General features: G+C 45.6%; 1 protein-coding gene across 1 annotated transcript in view; it reads right to left on the bottom strand.

Moving 5' to 3' along the window:
- LOC127205818 (phospholipid-transporting ATPase FetA) overlaps positions 1-22,907 on the bottom strand; it is a 70,778-nt gene that overhangs the window by 12,166 nt on the left and 35,705 nt on the right. Inside the window, exons 12-16 of the mRNA XM_051165084.1 lie at positions 18,262-18,470; positions 16,071-16,114; positions 8,446-8,608; positions 5,831-6,019; positions 4,257-4,372 (exon numbers count right to left, since the gene is read on the bottom strand). Of these exons, the coding sequence (XP_051021041.1) occupies positions 4,257-4,372; positions 5,831-6,019; positions 8,446-8,608; positions 16,071-16,114; positions 18,262-18,470 (721 nt within the window). The remainder of the gene's footprint in view (positions 1-4,256; positions 4,373-5,830; positions 6,020-8,445; positions 8,609-16,070; positions 16,115-18,261; positions 18,471-22,907) is intronic.

Raw genomic sequence — 22,907 nt, forward strand, 5'->3', positions numbered from 1 at the left:
GCTACAAAATGAGACTATGTTGCAAAAAATTAAAACCAAGCAAGGATGGGGAAAACAAGAAGGATTAAAACATCCCCAGTATAGTTTACCTAGAGTTTGTTATGTGATTCAGGGGAAAACCAGTCTTCCATGTTTTTTTCTACTATGACTTGGATAATAATGTGCCCCTTACAGAGAGGAGGATGGTGATTATGGCCATGAAAACAGAAGGGGTAATAAGCCAAGAAGGGGTTGTGGCACGATGGTGGTATGTAAAAAGGCGTTGCTACTTTTTGCAAATACACATTTAGTTTCCTCACCCTTCGTTTGTCAAGCACTCAATGGACAACTCAGGTAGCGCACGCTTGCTGTCTGGCTGCGCCTTACTGTGCAGCCCAGAAGCTATAGACCACTGTGCTAATGAGTTTCCTCATGCGCACGCATGCATTCTCTCAGGTGAGTTAGTATGTGCTTGTCCCTTGGTCACAGATGTTAGGCCTAGGCATCCGTGCTACAGGGGTGCATGCTTTGTGGTAAGGAGGCTGCTGGGTGAGAGGGCAGAGCTCATGCATCTGAGGATGGGCTAATAGCAGACACCTTAACACCAACAGCAGTTTTACACTATTACTAATAGAGGAAAGTCAGTGAGAATTCACTGGCATTAGAAGATTGGAGAAAACATAAATATGTTTTTATTCCCTGTACAACTTCTCAGCTGATGTTAATTCCACATATAAACAACATGAGGCAATACATATAGAAAATACCAAATCTTAAGTATGTGTCTTGTTGGGCCAGAGAAGGTCTCAGGAGACGTAAGAAGGAAAGGATGGTAGCAGAAACTGGTTTTCTATTGGGTATAGTTAAGAGGACAGAACAGCAACAGATTCGTTAATCCACTTGACAAATCAGTTTACAGACTACGCTAACACTTCTCACTCCTACTTATGTAGTTGTCTTTTCTCTTAGTATGTGGTGAACCATGGCCTGTTTCTACGTAACCTGTCTGCTGATCCCTGTTTTAGTGGCCTGGAGCTGTGCTTCTGTGTGTTGGAGTTTAACTCCTACAGGTTTGCCTTTTAGTGGTGTTTAGTGTAGTCCAGCCCTGTTAGAAGTGGCTCTTAAGGCTGGCGTCAGGAACCAGGTCCACATACTTTCGTATTTCCAACTAGGTCTGAAATACTTCTATGAGCGTCCTTTGAGGGCAGACTGGGGAAATGCTCTCTGGGAAGTTGCCCTAGATAAGAGAGCAGGCCATAAGAGACTTTCCCATGGCATGAGATGGACGTGCTGCCTTGAGTGGGACACATGCTGACTTCTTTTTTTTTAAAATTAATTTATTCATATTACGTCTCAAAGGTTCTCCCCTCCCTTGTATCCTCCCATTCCTCCCTCCCTCCCATTTTCCCCTTACTCCCCTCCCCTATGACTGTGACTGAGGGGGACTTCCTCCCCTGTATATGCTCATAGGGTATCAAGTCTTTTCTTGGTAGCCTGCTATCCTTCCTCTGAGTGTTCCCAGGTCTCCCCATTCAGGGGACGTGGTCAAATATGAGGCACCAGAGTACGTGTGAAAGTCAGACCCCACTCTCCACTCAACTGTGGAGAATGTCCTGTCCATTGGCTAGATCTGGGTAGGGGTTTGAAGTTTACCGCCTGTATTGTCCTTGGCTGGTGCCATAGTTTGAGCGGGAACACGCTGACTTCTTAACACTTGACGTGTGGGCTGGCAAGATTGCTCAGTGGGTGAAGGCACTTGCTGCCAAGCCTGCCAACCTGCGCTAGATCCCCAGGATTCACATGGCGGGACAGAACCAACTCCTGCAAACCGTCCTCCAACCTCTATACTGGTCAGGGTGCTCATTCACCCACATATATACCCAGATAATTCATCTTAAACACTTGATATGCAATTCACACACCGTAAGACATACGGTGCTCACCACTATCTCCTGCCGGATCATGCTCACCAACCTCCAGAGAAACACGTGTGCATCAGCGTCACCCCACTCCTGACTCCTGCCAGCACTGCAGGCACTAATTTACTTTCTCTGTTTTGCATTTAAACTCTGTGTGTGTCTCTGTCGTCTCTGTCTCTCTGTCTCTGTCTCTCTCTTCCTCTGTCTCTGTCTGTCTGTCTGTCTGTCTTTCTCTGGCCCCCACCCGCCGCCCCTCTCATGTGTGTAAGTCAGTGGACAGCTGTGGTCCTCTCCTTCCACGCTGTGGGCCCTGGCTCAGATCACCAGGCTTGATCTGCTGAGCCTAGCTAGAACTTTCTTTCTTTCTTTGCAGACTTGTAAGTTGAATCATGTAGTATGTTTTCAAGGTTCATCTAGAGCAGCATGTACTTCATTCTTTTTTATTACCAAATATTGCTCTGTAGGGAAAAAAAAGCACATTTCATCAACTCCTTTGTCTATTTAAGGACATTTGGGTTCCTCCAGCCATTTTTCAGTCCTGAATAATCTGCTATAAACATTCAAGTATGATTTTTTTCTTTGGATATGTTTCTCATTTCTCTGGAAACATAACTAGGAATGGAATTTCTGAATCACTCATGTGACTCTGTGCTTACTTTTTTTTTCGAGACAGGGTTTCTCTGTAGCCTTGGCCATCCTGGACTCACTTTGTAGACCAGGCTGGCCTCGAACTCACAGCGATCCGCCTGCCTCTGCCTCCCGAGTGCTGGGATTAAAGGCGTGCGCCACCATGGCTGGCATACCTACTGTTTGTCTAGCTTTTTTTTTTTTTTTTTTAAGATGTATTTATTTATTAGTATGTATACAGTGCACATACACCTGCACGTCAGAAGAGGGCACCAGATCTCATTGTAGATGGTTTTGAGCCACCATGTGGTTGCTTGGAATTGAACTCAGGCCCTTTGGAAGAGCAATCAGTGCTCTTAACCCCTGAGCCATCTCTCCAGCCTTATACTTTTCTAAAGAAATGTCAGACTGTTTTCCCAAATGCCTGTGCCGTGTATGAGGGCTATATTTTTCTTGTTTTTTCTGTTTTTGTTTTTCGAGACAGGGTTTCTCTGTGTAGCCTTGGCTGTCCTAGACTCGCTTTGTAGACCAGGATGGCCTCGAACTCACAGCGATCCGCCTGCCTCTGCCTTCCGAGTGCTGGGATTAAAGGCATGCGCCACCACGCCCAAGGGCTATATTTTTCTATGCCTAGATGACATTTATTATGGTCTGGCCATCTGATTTGAGCCATTATGGTGTAGGGAAAAGCAGTATTTCATGGCTTTTTATTTGCATTTTCTCTTTTCCTTCTTTCTTTTCCCCCCGAAACAGGGTCTCTCTGTGTAGCCTTAGCTGTCCTGGACTTGATTTGTAGACCAGGCTGGCCTCAAACTCACAGAGATCTGCCTGTTTCTGTCTCTCTGAGTGCTGGGATTACAGGCATGCACCACGCGCCCGGCTTTTAGTTCAGTTTCTATTAACAACGATGTCAAACATCTCTGCATGTTTCCTGTTTTTTTGTTTTCTGACATGCAGCTGTGTGTTAGTGCCTAGTAAGGTAGACTCTTACACAATCTATTTCACTGATTTGCCCCTCCCTCTCCGTCCTGTCCTTTGCTCTTTTGAAACTGCTGCCTTTTGCACATACAGGTAGGATGTAGAAATCTCAGAATGTACTGATCTGGTTTTCCTTTCTTATGACAGCAGGCTGATGTCTCGGTCCACTTTACCCTGTCTTTCCTGAGACAGGGTTTCTCTGTGTAGTCCTGGCTGTCCTGTCGCCTTGTAGACCAGGCTGGCCTCGAACTCACAGAGATCTGCCTGCCTCTGCCTCCCTGAGTGCTGGGATGACAGGCGTGTGCCACCGTGCCTGGCTGGCCACTCTCTTTTTTATATGCTATATCCCAAACGCTAGTGGGCAGAAGTAGAATAAGATAGGGAGAGGAAGGTGCCCTTGGGGATTTGATACCAGAGGGAGGTATCAAACAGCCTTGTGCTTGCTTTCTGACCTTTACCCTGAGGGCAACATATCTTGTGGTGTAAGACCTCCGCATCAGCGGACCATATTCTGAAGCAAAGGCCAGATCTGTATGACCTCTAGGGCCTTCTTGCTCCACACAGTTCTTTGATGCAGAAGTTGGAAATGTGATCAGTGAGAAAACAACAAAATAAAACAGCTTTAGTCTTTCGCCAACCAAAGACTGCTGATAGCAGCACACCCCTATACAGACACCCTGACACCGGGACACATTCCTGTCCTGATGTGAGGAGCCACCCATGGCTACCATCTGCTGCCACCTTAAGACTCACGTCTAAGTGGTCCATGGTCACTTCACTGAGGGACGCACAGGACGGATGGAGCAGCTCGTAGATGATGGTGTCTGCCCCCTTGCAGAACAGCATGAGCCGATCTTCAGGCGTCCGAACTAGAGAGGAACACATTGAGCAGTCACCACACAGGCCTGCTGCTTAGGAACCTGTTGGGGCTCACTGAGGGACGTGAGGAGCCTGTCCCCGTAACGTTTGTTATAGCACTGCCACCTTTGGAGGCTAAGAACTCAATGGACTGTCACACAGGGAAGTCAAGTAGCAAAGCTCAGACAGCGATAGAGAAACTATAGGAGACAACTCCTCTGTGGGCTCACTATCCCCCGCGGGAGGTCCTGAAGGGGAATAATACTGAGTTGTCTTTGTTTTTCTTGATCTGAGGCTTCGAACTTGCTATGTAGTCCAGGCTGGTTTGGAACCCGTGGTCTTGCTTTCTGCCTTTTAGATGACAGACTACAGGTGTGTACCACTATCCCAGCCGCATCTGAACTCTTAGTTTCAGGCCTCAGATCAAGACTAGGACCAAGGATGGCCTTCTTGTCAGTCTGAGTCCTAACTACAAAGAGCATGGTGGTGTCAATGTCCACTGTTTGTCTCTCTGTATCCCAAGGGAAGGGACACTACCCCATGTATAAAATCTATAGATTGTAAAGTGTCTGTATAGAATGCTATTTTTATCTAGCCTGTTTGTATCCTGCTATATACTTTAAATCATCCTTAGATTATCAATTCTACCTAAGACAATGAAAATGTCTGTGTGTGTGTTTATATTAAGAGTCAACCTGGGGCTAGAGAGATGGCTCAGAGGTTAAGAGCACTATCTGCTCTTTCAGAGGTCCTGAGTTCAATTCCCAGCAACTACATGGTAGCTCACAACCATCTGTAGTGTGATCTGATGCCCTCTTCTGGCCTGTAGGTGTACATGCAGGCAGAGAACTGTACACTTAATAAATTTTTAAAAATCTTAAAAAAAAAAAAAATCAACCCTAGGGACTCAAAGGCTCTAGGAAAATATCCCACCATGGAGCTACACGCCCAGCCCAGTGCTATGTAAATAATTTTAATTCTGCTTTAGAGCATAAGAACAAATATGAACATTTACACATGCTCCGAACATATATAACTTTCATTTTGGTGCTGGGTATTGAACCTTGTGAATGCTCAGCTTGCCCGTCACCACTGAGCTATACGCTCAGGCTGCACACCTGTTACTGTTATTATTCAGTCTGGATCCAAGGGTAAGGAGAGCCAGCAATATTATTTGCTCCCATCTCTTCTGTCATGCTCAGGCTCTATGAATTAATTTTCTGTCCTCACTTGGGTTTGAGGGTGATGGTGAGTCACTAGCAGAAATCCTAGGGAAGGGACTTAGCACTTGGCAATAAGCCCCTATTTACGTATAAGAGACAATTGAAAAGAGACGAGATACAGTGTGTATGTATTTGAGGCAAAACATCTGAGTGAGGGAAAGAATTCGTGTGTAGATGAAACAAAATCGTTATGCAAATGTACGCCAAGGACAGAAGAGAGAAGGCTGGCTTAGCAGAAGCACCCACCTATGACAGACATCCTCTTGCGCTCGTTGCTGAAGTCCAAAATAGCCAGGAGCTGGTAGACTCGGGGTTTCCCCATTTCGATCACGGTGATGGTCTCGCATGTGCGGGAGCGGAACACAAAGCCGAAGTTCCGAGTGGCCGTGACCAGGGCGCCTTCGTCTGGTGACTGGGCCTGGTACACCAGCTGGCCTGTCAGGAGAGAGAGAGAAAGGCAACGGAGCCTACAGAGATGAGCAACCAAAGTCCACCCACAAGGGAAACCATATTCAAGTGGCTCTCAGAAAGGAGCCTGGACTGGGACACACTTTGTCAAAACCTCTTTCCGTGCCTAGCCCTAAAAGGCCAGGCCTTATTTCCAACTGACTTCATAATCTTCAGTTAGTATGACAGAGCCGCATGGTACATGGCGCACACACACAGGCGGGTGGCTACTCTAACTGTAGTGGGTCAACATGGCTCAGTTCCTGGGTTCCACTCAAATATACAGAGTCCAGAATCACACTTTAAAAAAATTTTTTAACTTATTATAATTTATTCAGACTACATCCTGATTGTTATCCCCTCGCTTTTATCTTCCCGTTCCCACCCTCCTCCCTCTTTCACCTTATTCCCCTCCCCTCAGCCTCTGACAGAACAGGACCTCCTCCCCCATAATATGACCACAGCATGCCAAGTCTCATTCGGATAGCCTGCTTCCCCTTCCTCTGTGTGCCTGCTGGGCCTCGCCACCAACGGGAAGTGATCAAATCGGGGGCACCAGAGTTCATGTTATTGGCAGTCCTGCTCTCCCCACAACTGTGGAGAGTGAGCTGTCCGTTGGCTAGATCTGAACAGGGGGTCTAGGTTCACTGCATGCATTGTCCTTGGTTGGTGCAACAGTTTGTGAAACCCCCGCCCCATGGGTCCAGATCTGCTGGCCTTGATGGCCTCCTTGTGGGGCTCCTGAACCCTCTGGGTCCTTCCCTCCCCGCAGAATCACACAGCTTGATGGAGGAAAATTGAATTGTCAAATTCCACTATGTAAGATGATAAGATTGATGGTTTAGGAAATAATAGAGAATATATATGATTAGCCCACTCAGAGCTCTTCTCTATGAAGGCTATGACTGAGGTGCTGGGTCATTTTCTGAAGGTCATTTGCTCTTTTAAAAGGCATCACCAGAGACTTACCTTTGTGAATAAGGTAACTAAACATAATCTCAAGTCAGACTTAGACACCTCTGCTGAACAACCAGCACTACTTTCTGCTTTAAATAGCTGCTTGCTGGCAGTCCCATCAAGGAGGGGTGGGGTGAGGGCTCACAGGGCCAGGAGACGGGAGACTTGGGATCTTACCTCTCTCTGTCCTTCCTACTATAAGATTTTAGGCAAGGAACTTGATCTCTTTTTAGCTTTAGTTTCCTCAGTGAAACTGGGGTCCTTTGCCCCCTGTCTGCCTGCCTTAGATGATGCTGCAGGGATTATAGAAGATAAATGTGAAAGCAATTGGTAAAACTGTAAAGTAACACCCAAACACACAGTGTTACTGGCAATATTAACTGCACTGACTTGAGAGAATACGATTCATTTGGTAGCCTAAATGCTTGTTTGCAAGACTTCTTAGGGCTGGAGAGATGGCTCAGCAGTTAAGAGCACGGGTTGTTATTCCATGGCACCTGTGTTCAATCCCCAACACCCACATGGTGGCTCCCGTCTCAGGGGATCTGACAGCCTCTTCTAGCCTCTGAGGGCACCAGGCACGCACATGGTACACAGACATACATGCAGGCAAAATGCCCATACATGTAAAAATAAATCTTAAGCTGATGTGGTGGTATAAACCTTTTTAATTCTAGCACCCAGGAGGCAGAGGCAGGAGGATCTCTGTGAATTGGAGGTCAGTTTGATCTACCATAGCAAATTCTAAGACAGGATTACAAAGAGAAATCTGTCTCAAAAAAAGATGTGTGTGTATGTATGTGTATCTTAAGATGACCTGGGTTCGACTTCCAGCACCCACATGGCAGCTCATTGCTACCTACCTATTACTCCAGTCTCAGGGGATCGATGCCCTCTTCTGGGCCCCACAGGCACTAGGCACACATGTGGTGTACAGGCACACATGTGGCGCACAGGCACACATGCAGGCAAGACATGCACACGCTTAATAATATTAATAACATTTAATAACATTAAAAACTTAATAATGAATTAACAGTTATTTCTCATTCATTGTCTAAAAGAGGTCTGGGAAAAAGTGGATGACTTTGCCATATTTGGTTACTAAAGAAACCAAGACACCCGGTGATGACCAAGACACTTTGTGACAAGAGGACAACTGAACTCACGCTTCAGGAAGTCTTGTCAAAGACAGTGGGGCTCACCAGATGGATCTATCCTGGAACCCACAGGTCCTCAAGATCAAAATCTCCTCAGACGGCACCAAGTTTGACCCCTAGTCAAACTGACTCTCGCTAAACCAGGAGGTTATTTTCTGCTAGCCACCCATCTCGGTTATTGCTCCGCTGCTGTTTGGCGCCTCCTTGTTCAGCGTTTCTTCTTAGGTTAGGCTGTTCAAAAGTGTCATGCTACCCCGCTTTCCAGTCTCGGTCCCCTAGGCTCAGGCCTCTGCTCACCTTCCACCTTCTCTTCCGTCATCACCGTGTGGCACAGGGAGAGGCAGAGGAAGAACAGATACACCAGGTGATCGTCACTCTTCACGGCTTCCACCAAAGTTTTGTCGTAGAACGAGAACTTGGGGTCAGCCAGCTGGTTGTAGGAGAAGTCGACCTTGTCGTCCTGGAATGGAAGTAGCAGAGCAAAGTTCTCAGCCACAGCTGCGCACTTTGCGGAGTGTCACACCGGGGCTGCTTCTGGGATCTGACAAGACCTGTGAGGAAACGAGAAGGAGGAGAGCAAGGGAGATGGCAAAGGCACAGAAGCGGGGTTCCTGCACGCAGACCTGGGCTGTTCGTTCACATGCGCCAGGGAAGCATGGCTTAGTGGCCTCTTGCCCCTTGCAGCCCCGTTACTCTAAATGATCAGTGGTGACTTCCAACTTGACTTTTCCAGTTCCCAAGTCCTATCAGATAATCAACCCTGGTATGAAGGACTGCCTGCTCTCTGTTAACAATGGGGTTTTAAGAAAACTCTTCTTTCCAGTTTCTTCTGTATGATTTAGCAGGCTGATAAAGGCGTAGGTCCTGGGCACATGATATCACTGTACTGGATCTCACAGAGGAAAATTGGGCTGGAGAAGAATATTGGAAGTGCCACGTAGCACACTTCAAGACTGCTGTGTGTTAACGTGTTTGCATATGCACATTGTGGCAACCCCCCCAATAAATAAAAATGTAATAAAAAACCCTAAGAACCTAAAAACTTAAAATGAGAACAATAGTGCCAATAAACATATTAGTGAAAGGAAGAGGGTTATTTTTTACTATATAAAGAACATGAACAGACTTAAGAAGTAAGTGGGTAATGTGGAGATATAGGAGGGGAAGCAGAGCACACAACGACACAACCTAACAGTAAACAGAGCATGGTGGGGTAAACAGTGAGACCCTGCAGGGCAGCTGTGGACACTAAGCCGAGGGTTCAGGTAAAGAGAGTCACGAGAGAGAACAAGTTGTGCTATACATCTCAAAAAGCTGGAGAAAGCATTCTGAATACTTAAAATAAATGTTTTGTTGATTCTTTGTGAGTTTCGTATCATGTACCCGACTCCCACTCACCTCCCCGCCCCTCCCAACCCACCTCTGGCCCTTGCAACCTCTCCCCACCCAGAGACTACGAAGACAAACACGCGAAGGCATCTTGCTGTGGACGCTGTGGTATGTCACATGCTGTGTCCCTTGTGTCATGGAGGTCCTGCGGTTGTGGTTGTGCAGGACCGGCCCCTTCATGCACTCGCTCCAGCAGTTCATAGACTGGCGTGTTCTACAGAGCCTGGCCTTTTAGGGCTAGGCACAGAAAGAGGTTTTGACAAAGTGTGTCCCAGTCCGGGCTCCTTTCTGAGAGCCACTTGAATATGGTTTCCCTTGTGGGTGGACTTTGGTTGCTCATCTCTGTAGGCTCCGTTGCCTTTCTCTCTCTCTCCTGACAGGCCAGCTGGTATATCAGGCCCAGTCACCAGACAAAGGCGCCCTGGTCACGGCCACTCGGAACTTCGGCTTTGTGTTCCGCTCCCGCACATGCGAGACCATCACCGTGATCGAAATGGGGAATCTCGAGTCTACCAGCTCCTGGCTATTTTGGACTTCAGAAATGAGCGCAAGAGGATGTCTGTCATAGGTGGGTGCTTCTGCTAAGCCAGCCTTCTCTCTTCTGTCCTTGGTGTACATTTGCATAATGACCCATAAAAGAACATGGAAAAATAATAGGGAATTAAGTAGCTAACTGAGGTACCCCAATTCATTTGGACACTACACACAGCATTAAAATGCTAATACAGAGCAAGATCTGCTGAGATGGAAGGATGTCAGGATGCAGCATCAGGTGAACAAGAAGACTTTAGAAAGAGCCCAAGTACTATGCTTTTTGTCTGCCACCCCCTCCATCTACGTAAGCATTGGGCTGGAGAGCTGCAACAGGGTGTGGAATCTCAAGAGAGAGAAGTGTGCAGCAGTCACCGAAGCTAAAAGCAGTTGGCGGGCAGAAGGGCACTTTCACATCAGATCCCAGAGGTGCAGAATCTGGGGTTTGCCCTGCTGGGTTTCAGCCTTGTTTCAGTCCAGTATTTCCCGACTATGCCTCTTCTCCTCCCTGTTAGACTGGTAATGTGTGTTCTGTGCCACTGTATTTTCAAAGTATGTGATATTTTTCATTTTGATTTTTACAGGGAATTACAGTGAAGAGATGTAAGCATCGAGTCTCAGAAAAGATTTTGGACTTTTGGTGTGTATATGTGTGTGTGTGTGTGTGTGTGTGTGTGTGTGTGTGTGTGTGTGTGTGTGTGTGTGTTGTTTGCTAATTCATTCAGGCAGAAGTTTGGGGAATATGTGTGGGGATGGCTGTTAAGGGCATGGGATTTTGGTGGAAGGAACATAAAACTGGCTCAGGCTGAGTCTATTGATGTGCGCCCTCTGAGTTGAGACTCTATGTTTAATACGGAAGCTCACATAGCTAAAAGAAATGCATTCAAAGTTTGTTTGAATGGTTGGTTGAAGCATTTGTCAAAATATGGCCCTCAGAGTTGCCTCTGCCAGAAAAATAGTGAATCAGGAACCAGTATTGCAGTCCTGGAAGACATGCAGAAATTAATGCCACCATCAGGGACTTGAAAGATTCAGTGGTGGTGGGTCCAACCAAAAAGGCCAAGTGCGGAAGACAGATAGATCATGGAGAATAACAGCTGACTATCACAAACTTAATCAAGCAGTGAGGGACTCCAGCCACAGCTGCTGGTCCAGATGTGGTGTTCTTACTTGAGCAGATTAACACATCTCCTGGTACATGGTCCTCAACTATTGATCTAGCAAATGCCCTTTTCTAGGTAGCTGTCCATAAGGACCCCAGAAGCAACATGCTTTCAGTTGGCAAGGCCAGCAGTATATCTTTACATTAACTCAAAGATATATTAACTTTACAGTTCTGTGTCATAACTTAATTCAAAGGGATCTTGATCATCTGTCTCTTCCATAGAATATCACACTGGTTCACTGAATTGACAACATTATGCTGACTGGATCAAATGAGCCGGAGGTAACAACCACTTTGAACTTGTAACACATATGTGAATATGAAAAAAAAAATCCAGCCTGTTGGGATTGGTCTAGTGCTATGTATTTTAATACTAATTACTAGCCCCCAAGATTTGGTCCCTGCTCAGACAAACATATTCTCATGCATACCTGTCCTTGCTCCACCTAATTTAAAGTTGATTGGTTAATAAAAAATGCAGAAGCTATAAGGTAAAGGGCAGTGTCAACAGAACAAAATGACAGCCCTCAGACTGGGAAAATATCTTCATCAACCCTATATCTAAGAGAGGGCTAATATCCAAAAAAATAAAGAACTCAAGAAATTAAACACAAATAAAACAAATAATCTAGTTAAACAATGGGGTATAGAGCTAAACAGAATTCTCAACAGAGGAATATTGAATGGCTGAGAAACACCTAAAGAAATGCTCAACGTCCTTAGTCATCAGGGAAATACAAATCAAAACAACTCTGAGATCCCATCTTACATCTGTCAGAATGGCTAAGATCAAAAACTCAGGTGACAGCACATGCTGGCAAGGATGTGGAGAAAGGAGAACATTCCTGCATTGCTGATGGGAGTGTAAACTTGTATAACAACTTTGGACACCAATCTGGTGTTTTCTCAGAAAATTGGGACTAGTGCTACCTCAAGACCCAGCTATACCACTCCTAGGCATATACTGGTACCCAAAATATGCTCCACCACACAACAAGGGCACTTGCTTATCTATGTTCACAGCAGCTTTTTCTGTAACAACCAGAATGTGGAGACAACCTAGATGTCCCTCAACTGAAGAATGGATAAAGAAACTGTAGTACATTTACACTATGGAATACTACTCAGCTATTAAAAACAAGGAAATCATGAAATTTGCAGGCAAATGGATGGAACTAGAAAAGATCATCCTGAATGAGGTAACCCAGACCTAGAAAGACACACATGGTATATGCTTACTTATAAGTGGATATTAGCCACATAATACAGGATAACGACATTACAGTCCACAGACCTAAAGAAGCTAAATAACAAGCAGAATCCTAGGTAGAATGCTTAATTCTCATTCAGAAGGGCAAACAGAAGTGCTTGAAGAGAGGGAACAGGATGGGAGCCTACCATAGATGTCCTCTAAAGACTTTATCCAGCAGGGGATCAAAGCAGAAGCCGAGTCTCACAGCCAGACTTTGGGGCAGAACACAGGGAGTCTTGGGAGATAGAAAGACCTGAAGGGGACAAGGGTTCCACAAGAAGAACAACAGAACCAACAAATCTGGGCCCAGGGGGACCTGCAGAGACTGATGCACCAACCAAGGACCATGCATGGAGAGGACCTAGACCTCCTGCTAAGATGTAGTTGATGGGCAGCACCGTCTTCTTGTGGTTCCCATAATACAGGGAGTAGGGACTGCCTCTGACATGGACTCTGTTGCCCATTCATTGATCACTTCCCCCTGGCTGGTCAGCCTTGCCAGGCCACATAGGAAGAGGATGCAGATATTCCATATGAAACTTCATAGACTGAGGTCAGATGGTAGGCAAGGAGGGTTCCACCTTTCTGAGGACTAAGGGACGTGGAAGAGGAAGGGAGGTTGGGACTGGGAGGAACTGAGGAGGGGCTACAATCAAGAGGTAAAGTGAATAAATTAAAAATAAACATTATTAAAAAATGCTGAAGCTTGGGATTTGGCAGAAGAGAAAGGGCAGAGTTTTGAAGTTTCAAGGCCAGAGGCTGGGAGATGAGAGAGAAGGTGCAGGAGGATGGATGGTGCAGGAGGATGGATGTTGCAGGAGATGGATGGATGCGGCAGGAGGAGGACAGATGGCGCAGGAGGAGGACGGATGGCGCAGGAGGAGGACGGATGGCGCAGGAGGAGGACGGAGGGCGCAGGAGGAGGATGGATGGTACAGGAGAGGATGTATGGTGCAGGAGGAGGATGGATGTTGCAGGAGGAGGATGGATGTTGCAGGAGGAGGATGGATGGCGCAGGAGGAGGATGGATGGCGCAGGAGGAGGATGGATGTTGCAGGAGGAGGATGGATGTTGCAGGAGGAGGATGGATGGCTCAGGAGAGGATGGATGGCGCAGGAGGAGGATGGATGTTGCAGGAGGAGGATGGATGGCGCAGGAGGAGGATGGATGGCGCAGGAGGAGGACGGATGGTGCAGGAGAGGATGGATGGCACAGGAGAGGATGGATGGCGCAGGAGGAGGATGGATGGCACAGGAGGAGGATGGAGGGTGCAGGAGGAGGATGGAGGGTGCAGGAGGAGGATGGATGGCGCAGGAGGAGGATGGATGGTGCAGGAGGAGGAAGGATGGCGCAGGAGGAGGACGGATGGTGCAGGAGAGGACAGATGGTACAGGAGGAGGACGGATGGTGCAGGAGGAGGATGGATGGCGCAGGAGGAGGATGGATGGTGCAGGAGGAGGATGGATGGTGCAGGAGGAGGATGGATGGCGCAGGAGGAGGACAGATGGTACAGGAGGAGGATGGATGGCGCAGGAGGAGGATGGATGGCACAGGAGGAGGATGGATGGCTCAGGAGGAGGATGGATGGTGCAGGAGGAGGATGGATGGTGCAGGAGGAGGATGGATGGCTCAGGAGGAGGATGGATGGCTCAGGAGGAGGATGGATGGTGCAGGAGGAGGATGGATGGTGCAGGAGGAGGACGGATGGTGCAGGAGGAGGACGGATGGTGCAGGAGGAGGATGGATGGTGCAGGAGGATGGACTGATTCCAGAGAAGATAATAATGCCAGTACCCGGGATGTTGGATGGGAGGAAGATAAATTGATAGTGGGATAATAGATTATTTATTAAATTCACCTCTGTGCTTAAGTTTGAATGAATCTTAGTCTCAACATGTGATTATTTGAGGAAATTACTGATAAATGAATAAATACAGTTTTATTATATGTATGACTGAATATTAGTTATTAACATTCAACAACAAATGACGTCCAAGGTGGGGCTTGTATCTAAGTGTATAGCCTGAGAAATCCTGGGTAAAGGGTCGTTTCTTAGCCAAAGAATCCAAGCTTAAAACCTACTGTGGGCAGGCTGGCCTCGAACTCACATCAGTTCACCTGTCTCTGCCTCCCCAATTCTGGAATTAAAGGCGTACGCCACCACCGCCTGGCTTATTGCAGCTATTTTTGTCCCACCCCTTTCTCCACATGGAATGAGCAGTTTTTCCATTGTAGTCTTGTGTTTGGGGATCTAACTTAGGCTGGCATGTACTTTTCCAGCTGTATAATCCCCTGTGTCCCTTTGCACCAGGCATGATCACCACCTGTCCCCCGTGATAGCATCTCACAAGACACAGGGTGCACCCAAAAGCTTACCGATTGGTTGGGGAAAGAAAGAGTCCCCTCATTTTTTTCTATACGCTGATTAGCTGTCCATAGCTTGTGGTTTTTCCAGGAATTGTTAGAACCTTGGCCTCCTTAGGCAGAGTGAAAACCTGAAGCCTGTCATGGAGTTGTTCTAGTCAAGCAACCGGGGTCTTTGGGAAGTTTGGAGTCCCTGGGGTCCCTGGGGTCAGGTCCGTTCAAGGGATAATAATCCAGCTTCCCAGAGCATCATGACAACTCACCTTAGTCAGCATCCTGAGGCATGCAGGCTGCATGTTCGTCTCTCAGCCTGACTTTCAGCCCTCATATTGCTTAATATGAGGCCAAACGCCTATTGACACCTGTTTTCCCATGGGAGCCCCACTTTCTAAGGAGACCGCCTGCCTGTTAGGGCGGCATGACAGCATCCTCTTCTTACTTACACCCAAGATTGATGTGTATCCATCCTCTAGATCAATAAGGACATTAGTATGCAATATTAACAGCCACTTGGGCATTAGCTAGTTCGGATGTAGTGAGGCTGACAACCAGTCACCTTCTGGTCCAGCATTTCCTCAGTGTTTCCCTTCCCCACTTCTGCAATGGTAATGCATATTCTGTGCCATTGTATGCAGGGAGTATGTGGTCTGCCTTTTGGTTTCACAGGCGGTTACAGTTAAGACATTGCTTTGTGTCTCCTCTCGGAAGAGACTTTGGACTTTGAAACAGTTTTGAGCCTGAAAGACCATGGGGACCGTTGGAGTTGAACTAAACGCATTTTGCGTTATAATATGGCTGCACATCTATGGGGGCCAGGGAGTGGAATGTGGTGGTTTGAATAAGAATGCCCCCCCCATTTATCGGCATGCTTAGCACCGTGCTTATCTGCTTCCTGCCCTTGGAAACTAAGCAAGCCTCCAATTAAATTCTGTCTCTTCTAAGTGTTAGCTTGGACATGGAGTCTCTGCACAGCAATAGAACAGCAACCAAGGCAGTGACCATGAGCTGTTCTGAGGATCTGCACAGATCTGTGGGGGAGGGGAGTGGAAGCACAAACCAATGCTGAGAAAACCATTTTCATAAAAACTTCTCAAAGATAGGTTATACGTATAATTAAAAATGTTTTAGGCCACTAAAAGATTATCATTTCAGGAGTAGAGACTGGATTGTGTAAAAGACACTTCTCACTTCCACATGTATGTCACAAGCTGTAATTACTCACCGGAGTCACTGGCACACATTGTCCATTGGCGTCATAGGCATAACCTATTGGAGTAAATGCAGCAGAGATTCAGTGAGGGACTTTAAGGAAGTTTTCATCTTTTTTAAAAAATTTTTATTACTTTATTCTTGTTACATCTCAGTGTTTATCCCATCCCTTGTATCCTCCCATTCTTCCCTCCCTCCCATTTTCCCATTATTCCCCTCCCCTATGACTGTTCCTGAGGGGGATTACCTCCCCCTGTATATGCTCATAGGGTATCAAGTCTCTTCTTGGCAACCTGCTGTCCTTCCTCTGAGTGCCACCAGGTCTCCCCCTCCAGGGGACATGGTCAAATGTGAGGCACCAGAGTACGTGAGAAAGTTATATCACAGGAAGTTTTCATCTTATTGTGCACACTATAGCCCTGCCATCTAACTGCTTTTAAGTTACAATTCAGCAGCACTGAGTACATCCGCAGTGGTATGTGGTCAGCATTACAGTGTTTGTTTGTTTTCCTCCCCGCAGTGCTGAGCATCAAACCCAGAGCTCATGCATGGAAAGCCATCACTCTACCACGGCATTCTCAGCTCTCAGCGCTTTCTCAGTACTTCAGACAGACTGCCCACTCATCGAGAACCATGCAGTGTGTGTCCCTTTTCGTCTGGTCATGTACTTAGCTCGGTCAAGGCTTATCCACACTGTACAAGGTTGTTGATGACCAGATCATATTACATGTAGCTATGGACAACTTTAAAATGTCTGCTCATCTGCTAATGGGTATATGAGCTACTTCTACCTTTGAGCCAAAGTGCTGCAATGGGTATTTGCAAACACTCGTTAGTCTCCCTTTCTACTTTAGGAGGATATCTAGGAAGGGGGTTGCTGAGTCATTTAAAAGAAGGCTTTATTTTTATTAATTTTTATGTCTGTATGCACATGTGCACACATGTGTGTGGAGGACAGCGCCTTCATGTTATATCTTGGGGCACACCATCCACAATTATATTTTCTCCTTTCCTTCCTTTACTTTGTGTGTGTGTGTGTGTGTGTGTGTGTGTGTGTGTGTATGTTTGTGTGTGTGTATGTGTGTATATATGTGTGTGGGTGTATGTTTGTGTGTGTGTATATATGTGTGTGTGTATGTTTGTGTGTGTATGTATATGTGTGTGGGTGTATGTTTGTGTGTGTGTATGTCTGTGTGTGTATGTCTGTGTGTGTATGTTTGTGTGTGTGTATGTCTGTGTGTGTATGTGTGTGTATATGTGTGTGTATGTTTGTGTGTGTATGTGTATGTATATGTGTGTGTATGTTTGTGTATGTATGTGTGTGTATATGTGTGTGGGTGTATGTTTGTGTGTGTGTATGTCTGTGTGTGTATGTTCGTGTGTGTATGTGTGTGTATATGTGTGTGTGTATGTGTGTGTATATGTGTGTGGGTGTATGTTTGTGTGTGTGTGTGTGTTTGCTGTTCTGGCTTTTTGTTTGTTTGTTTTAGACAATGTTTCTTACCTGGCAGGATCACGAAGCTCACAGGACATTACTGCTAACTGTGGTTAGTTGCTATACTCTACAATGGATTCAAAACTTTCTCTCAATGAAAAATTTCTATCAATATCCATCTGATTTTGTATTATAAATAGCTGAGTATATTATTTTTCATCAAGACACTGGGAAGCCCTTGTAAACAGAGCTTAAATCTTGCAAATACTCGTCTTCTTAAAGTACAGAACAATGAACTTCATCCACTAAGTGCTAAATGAACGTGTTTCTGTTAGAACTGTGTTTTAAAGACTATAATAGAATTACATTATTTCTCTCTTCTTTTTCTTCCCTCCAGACATTTCTATATACCCCTTCCCCGTTTTCCTTCATATTCATGGTCTCTTTTTTCACTAATTGCTATTGTATGCATTTAAGTATTTGCATGCACACATATTTTCTTAAGTATAACCTGTGCATGATTTCTGGGCTTATAATTTGGCACTGGATAGCGGATTGGTGTCCTCTTCCCTGGGGAAGCCCACCGTGCCCATTCCCAGTGTAGGTAAGAAGGAGCCGTGAATAGAAGTTAAGTAGCATTCCAGAGGCTTTGTCCATTTAGTTGTATTTGGAAGAGGTCTGCTAGGCAGACTCTCTGTCGGCCTCAGGGAGGGCAGGAGGGCGCACAAATTCTGTGTCAGACTCAGGGAGGGCAGGAGGGTGCACGTACCGTAGGTCTTCCCATTGATAGAGCACTTGCTGAAAACCATCACATTCTCAGTCAGGGTTCCTGTTTTGTCGGAGAACACGTATTTGACTTGGCCAAGCTCCTCATTCAGAGTGGTGGTACGCGCCTGAGCTGGGGTGTTCCTTGGGGCATAAAACATCTGCCGATCCCAGTTGATATAGCAACTGTTGCCCAGTCTTATTATTTCAACACTAGGAGGAGAGCAAGAAAAGAGGGTCCTGGTCAGAGCAGGACAAGAAATAATATTACTTTGGTTTCCTTCTTATAGGTCCATGATAGATGAGGGTCTGCCTGTGGGAAAAGCATCTTCCCTGGGGATCTATCCTTCTGGGGGACTTTCCCACACTAGCCAGCCCATCGGAACTCTGACCTTCACTACTGTTATCTAGGGTTCTCACCAGGACCCAGGATAGCTGACTGATTTGTCTGGGACATACTTTGCTTCTACTCATCTTCTGCAGTGTGTCAAGAAAAAGTCAATTAAAAAAAAAAAACCTTTGGAGTAGCAGTTAACGTACAAAAGGTAATGCTGGTGTAATTTAAAAGATTACTACTGCGGTCAGGGTAGAAAGAGAAACTTGTAACATTCTTTCTTTCAGGGCTTAAAAAGGAAGGAGCTGTGAAAAACAGAGGTTGTTTTATGGGTTCATCCTTTGATCAGTTTCCCGGTGCACTGGCCCACTGTGGCGTGTCTCTCCAGCGGACCTCTCTCTACATCAGCGGTTCTCACGCACAGCAGCGTACAGATTGTAAGAGAGCACACATCCGGGCATGGTGGCACATACTTGTAACCTCAGCACTTGGGAGGCAGAGGCAGGTGGATCTCTGTGAGTTTGATTCTAGCCTGGGCTACATAGTGAGTTCCAGGTTAGACAGAGCTACACAGTGAGACTCGGACTAAAAAAATTTGAGTAAGCATACAAAATAATCGGCTTCAATATGGCATTTAAAATAATATTTTGTTCTTTTCACCTCTGCCCACCAGCCTTCTGTCCTCCTACCCTCTCGCTAGCCCCTTTGCTTCCCCTGAGTTGTGTTCCTCTTGCTTGCACGACAAATGTATCTCACTCAACTCCTTCTACCTCCTCACTTAAATCTCTTTCCCCTCACATGTACACACAAACACAGACAAACTTAAATCTAGGCTCCACATACAAGGGAAAACATGCAGTCATCGTCAGAGTCTGGCTTATGTTTACTGTGATGACTTCTCTAGTCTTGAGGAGGCTGTCATTTCTCCAGTATATGATTTTGATATGTTTATTAAAGAATAGGCAGCTGTAGTTGTGGAGGTTGGCTTCTAGGTCTTCTGTCTTAGGGCATCAGGCACCTTGTCTATGTTTGTGCCAGTGCCATTGCTGGCTTTGTTACTACAGCTCTATAGCATGAGATCAGATATGGGGTGATCTTCAGCATTGTGTTTTCTCCTGCTTAGAATTGTTTGACTATTCAAAGTATTTTGTACTTCCACATTAATTTTTAGGATATTTTCCCTCCTAGTGTCATAAAGAATGTCTTTGGAGCTTTGATGGAGATTGTGTTGGATCTGTAAAACTGTCGTGGTACTGTTGACAAGTTCACACTATTGATTCTGTCAATGCAAGGGCATAGGAGGGCTTTGCACCTCCCCGTATCTTCTGCTTCATTTATTCAATGTTTAAAGTTTTCATTGCACACATTTCCCCCTCTTAAATAGGGTTAATTTTTTAGGTATTTTGTTTTTTGGCGCTACTGTGAATGAGAACACCTCCCCGCAACTCCTTTCTTGAAAACTTCATTATCAGTATACAGAAAAGCTACTCATTGTTCTGGGTGTTGGCTTTGTACCCTGGTACTTTAACATATCTTTTTAAGTTAGATATCAGACTTTTCTGGGGGCTGGAGAGTTGGCTCAGTGGTTAAGAGCACTGTCTGCTCTTCCAAAGGTCCTGGGTTCAATTCCCAACACCCACATGGCAGCTCACAATTGTCTGTAACTCCAAGATCTGACACCCTCACACCAATGCACATAAATTAAAATTAAATAAAAATATTTTTTAAAAAAAGACTTTTCTGATAAAGTCTTTAGTGTCTTTAGAGTATATGATGTCACCTGAACATAAGGATCAATGAACTTTTTTTCCCTAATTATGTTTTTTTTCTCTTTCCTGTCTCATTACTCTGGATAAGACTTCAAAGACCATATTGCACAAGAGTGAAGGGCTAGGATGATAGTAATATGGCATTTGATACATTCATAGGAACTGGTGCTCAGGGCTCTGTTGCTGAGGGCTCTGTCGCCGAGGGCTCTGCCAAGGGCTCTGGCGCCAAGGGCTTTGGCGCCAAGGGCTTTGGAGCTGAGGGCTCTGTCGCCAAGGGCTCTGCCAAGGGCTCTGGCGCCAAGGGCTTTGGAGCTGAGGGCTCTGTCGCCGAGGGCTCTGTCGCTGAGGGCTCTGGCGCTGAGGGCTCTGGTGACCTGCCTGTAATTCTAGTACCTGAAGGGCAAAGATCTCAGAGCAAGCAGGCTAGCTGGACTAGCCTGTGTCAGTGACTTCTGGGTTTGTCTGAGGTCCCATCTCAATGAATAAGCTGGAGGGTGATTGAGGAAGACTCCCAGTACCTTTGGTTTCCACACACATGTGCATAAGCATCCCCCACATACATGCAGATATGTATATCATACACATGCATACACACCATATACACGTACAGATGACAGTGGAGAGAGAAGGCATTCTTGTTTCATTCTAGGTCTTAGAGGAAATGCTGCCAGTATCTCCCACTTACTATAATTTTGGCTATAGGTTAGTCATATATAGCTTTTATCATGTTGAGATATTTTCCATTTTCTTCAGGGCTTTTTATCATGATGGAGTGTTAAACCATCTCAGTTTTTTTCTCTTTTCCCCCAGTGATTTGTAAAAGATTTATTTATGCAAGAATACAGCAGACTTAATAGGAGAGGTTAAATGTTCAGGCTAATCTTCCTTCCTGGATAAGTCTTTCTTTTCTTCCCTGCCAGGTTTGAAAATATAACACCAGGCTGGAGAGATGGTCAGAGGTTAAGAGCACTGGCTGCTCTTCTAAAGGTCCTGAGTTCAATTCCCAGCAACCACATGGTGGCTCACAACCATCTATAATGAGCTCTGGTGCCCTCTTCTGGTGGGCAGCTGTACATGTAGGCAAAGCACTGTGTACATAATAAATAAATCTTAAAACAAAACAAAACAAAACAAACAAACAAAAAAAACACACCAAGAAGGTGAGGGCTCGTTTCCCAACACAGCTCCGAACAGTGCATTCTTGGGAGTGGGTCTGAAATTAGGATGGTTGTTTGCTGGCCTTGTTTCATCCCAGTGAGTCTTCAGTATGCTTGCAGTGTTTGGGGGTCACTGTACTGAAGAAGATACTCCCACAGAAGCCACACTCTACTGGTCAAAGGTCCTGGCAGGGTGGGTGCGGGTGCAGGCTTCTATGTGGGACCTGGTGTACAACTACACCTCCAGCCTTCTCTGCACTGGCTGAGGTGACCGTGTGACTTGTGTTGAGTTGGTCTCTATGCTGTATTACATGTATTGATCTTCCTGTCCTGAGCTAACCTTGCATCCCAACCTGGTCCTGAAGCCTCAGTCTCCTTTTCATCCACTTCCGTGTCTGCGTTTTGATGTAGTTTATTTTTAGATCATTCTAAAACAAGATTAAAAATTTTTTTTTTTTTGTATATTAGTGTTTTGCCTGTGTGTATGTATGTGCACCATATGTGTGCCTGGTGTCCTCAGAGGCCAGAAGAGGGCACCACATCCACTGAAACTGGAAGCATAAATCTCTGTGAGCTGCCATGTAGGCCCGCTACAAGAGCAACAGCTGTTCTTAACCACTGAGCCACCTCTCCAGCTCTGGTTTTTAGTTCTTTTAAAAGTATTTAGAGTGAGAGAGATTATGCCATGAACACGGAGGGCTCATCTTAGTGTAACACATCATAAAATATTCCAGTCGTTATCTTTATATTACAGAATCAATATTACGTAGCTAAATGCAATTATATTAATAACTCACATTACTTCTTTAACTGTTTATAGAATAAAAATCCAAACTTTTTACTTGTAATTCATGTCCTTTTGGATCTAACACCTTAATTTAACTTTGAGAAAACGTCTGCACCTTGTGTCTTTGGAGCTGGCAACTGGCAGTGGGATTACCTTTCCTGCGCACTGTCCTAGGCCTCCCTGGGCAGAGCTCATCTATTTCTCCTTAAAGTGCTCACAGTACACGTGTATTTTGATTACGGAATTTTTGTATCATACCATTATTATTTACTGGTTTCCATAGCTACAAGCCAGCTTCTCTGGAGAAAGCGATGTCTTATCCAGTTTTCTATTCCTATCACCTAGTAAAGGGCTCACACTAGGTAGTCAGAAACATTTACTAAGTAAGGTAACTCTGTTATGGAAAATGCTTTCTGGGTTAGGATATCAGAGGTCAGGTTCTAGGAGACTTGGAAAAGAGGACACACACAGACACACACAGACACACAGACACACACACACCAGTTCTCTAAAACATAAATAAAATTTACAAATACCTACCCACGCTAATCAAAGGGAAGAGAAAAACTCAAATTAAAAGATTAGAGGTGGAAAAGGGGCTGT

The sequence above is a fragment of the Acomys russatus genome, chromosome 2 (genome assembly GCF_903995435.1).
Source record: "Acomys russatus chromosome 2, mAcoRus1.1, whole genome shotgun sequence".
Lineage (NCBI taxonomy): Eukaryota > Metazoa > Chordata > Mammalia > Rodentia > Muridae > Acomys > Acomys russatus.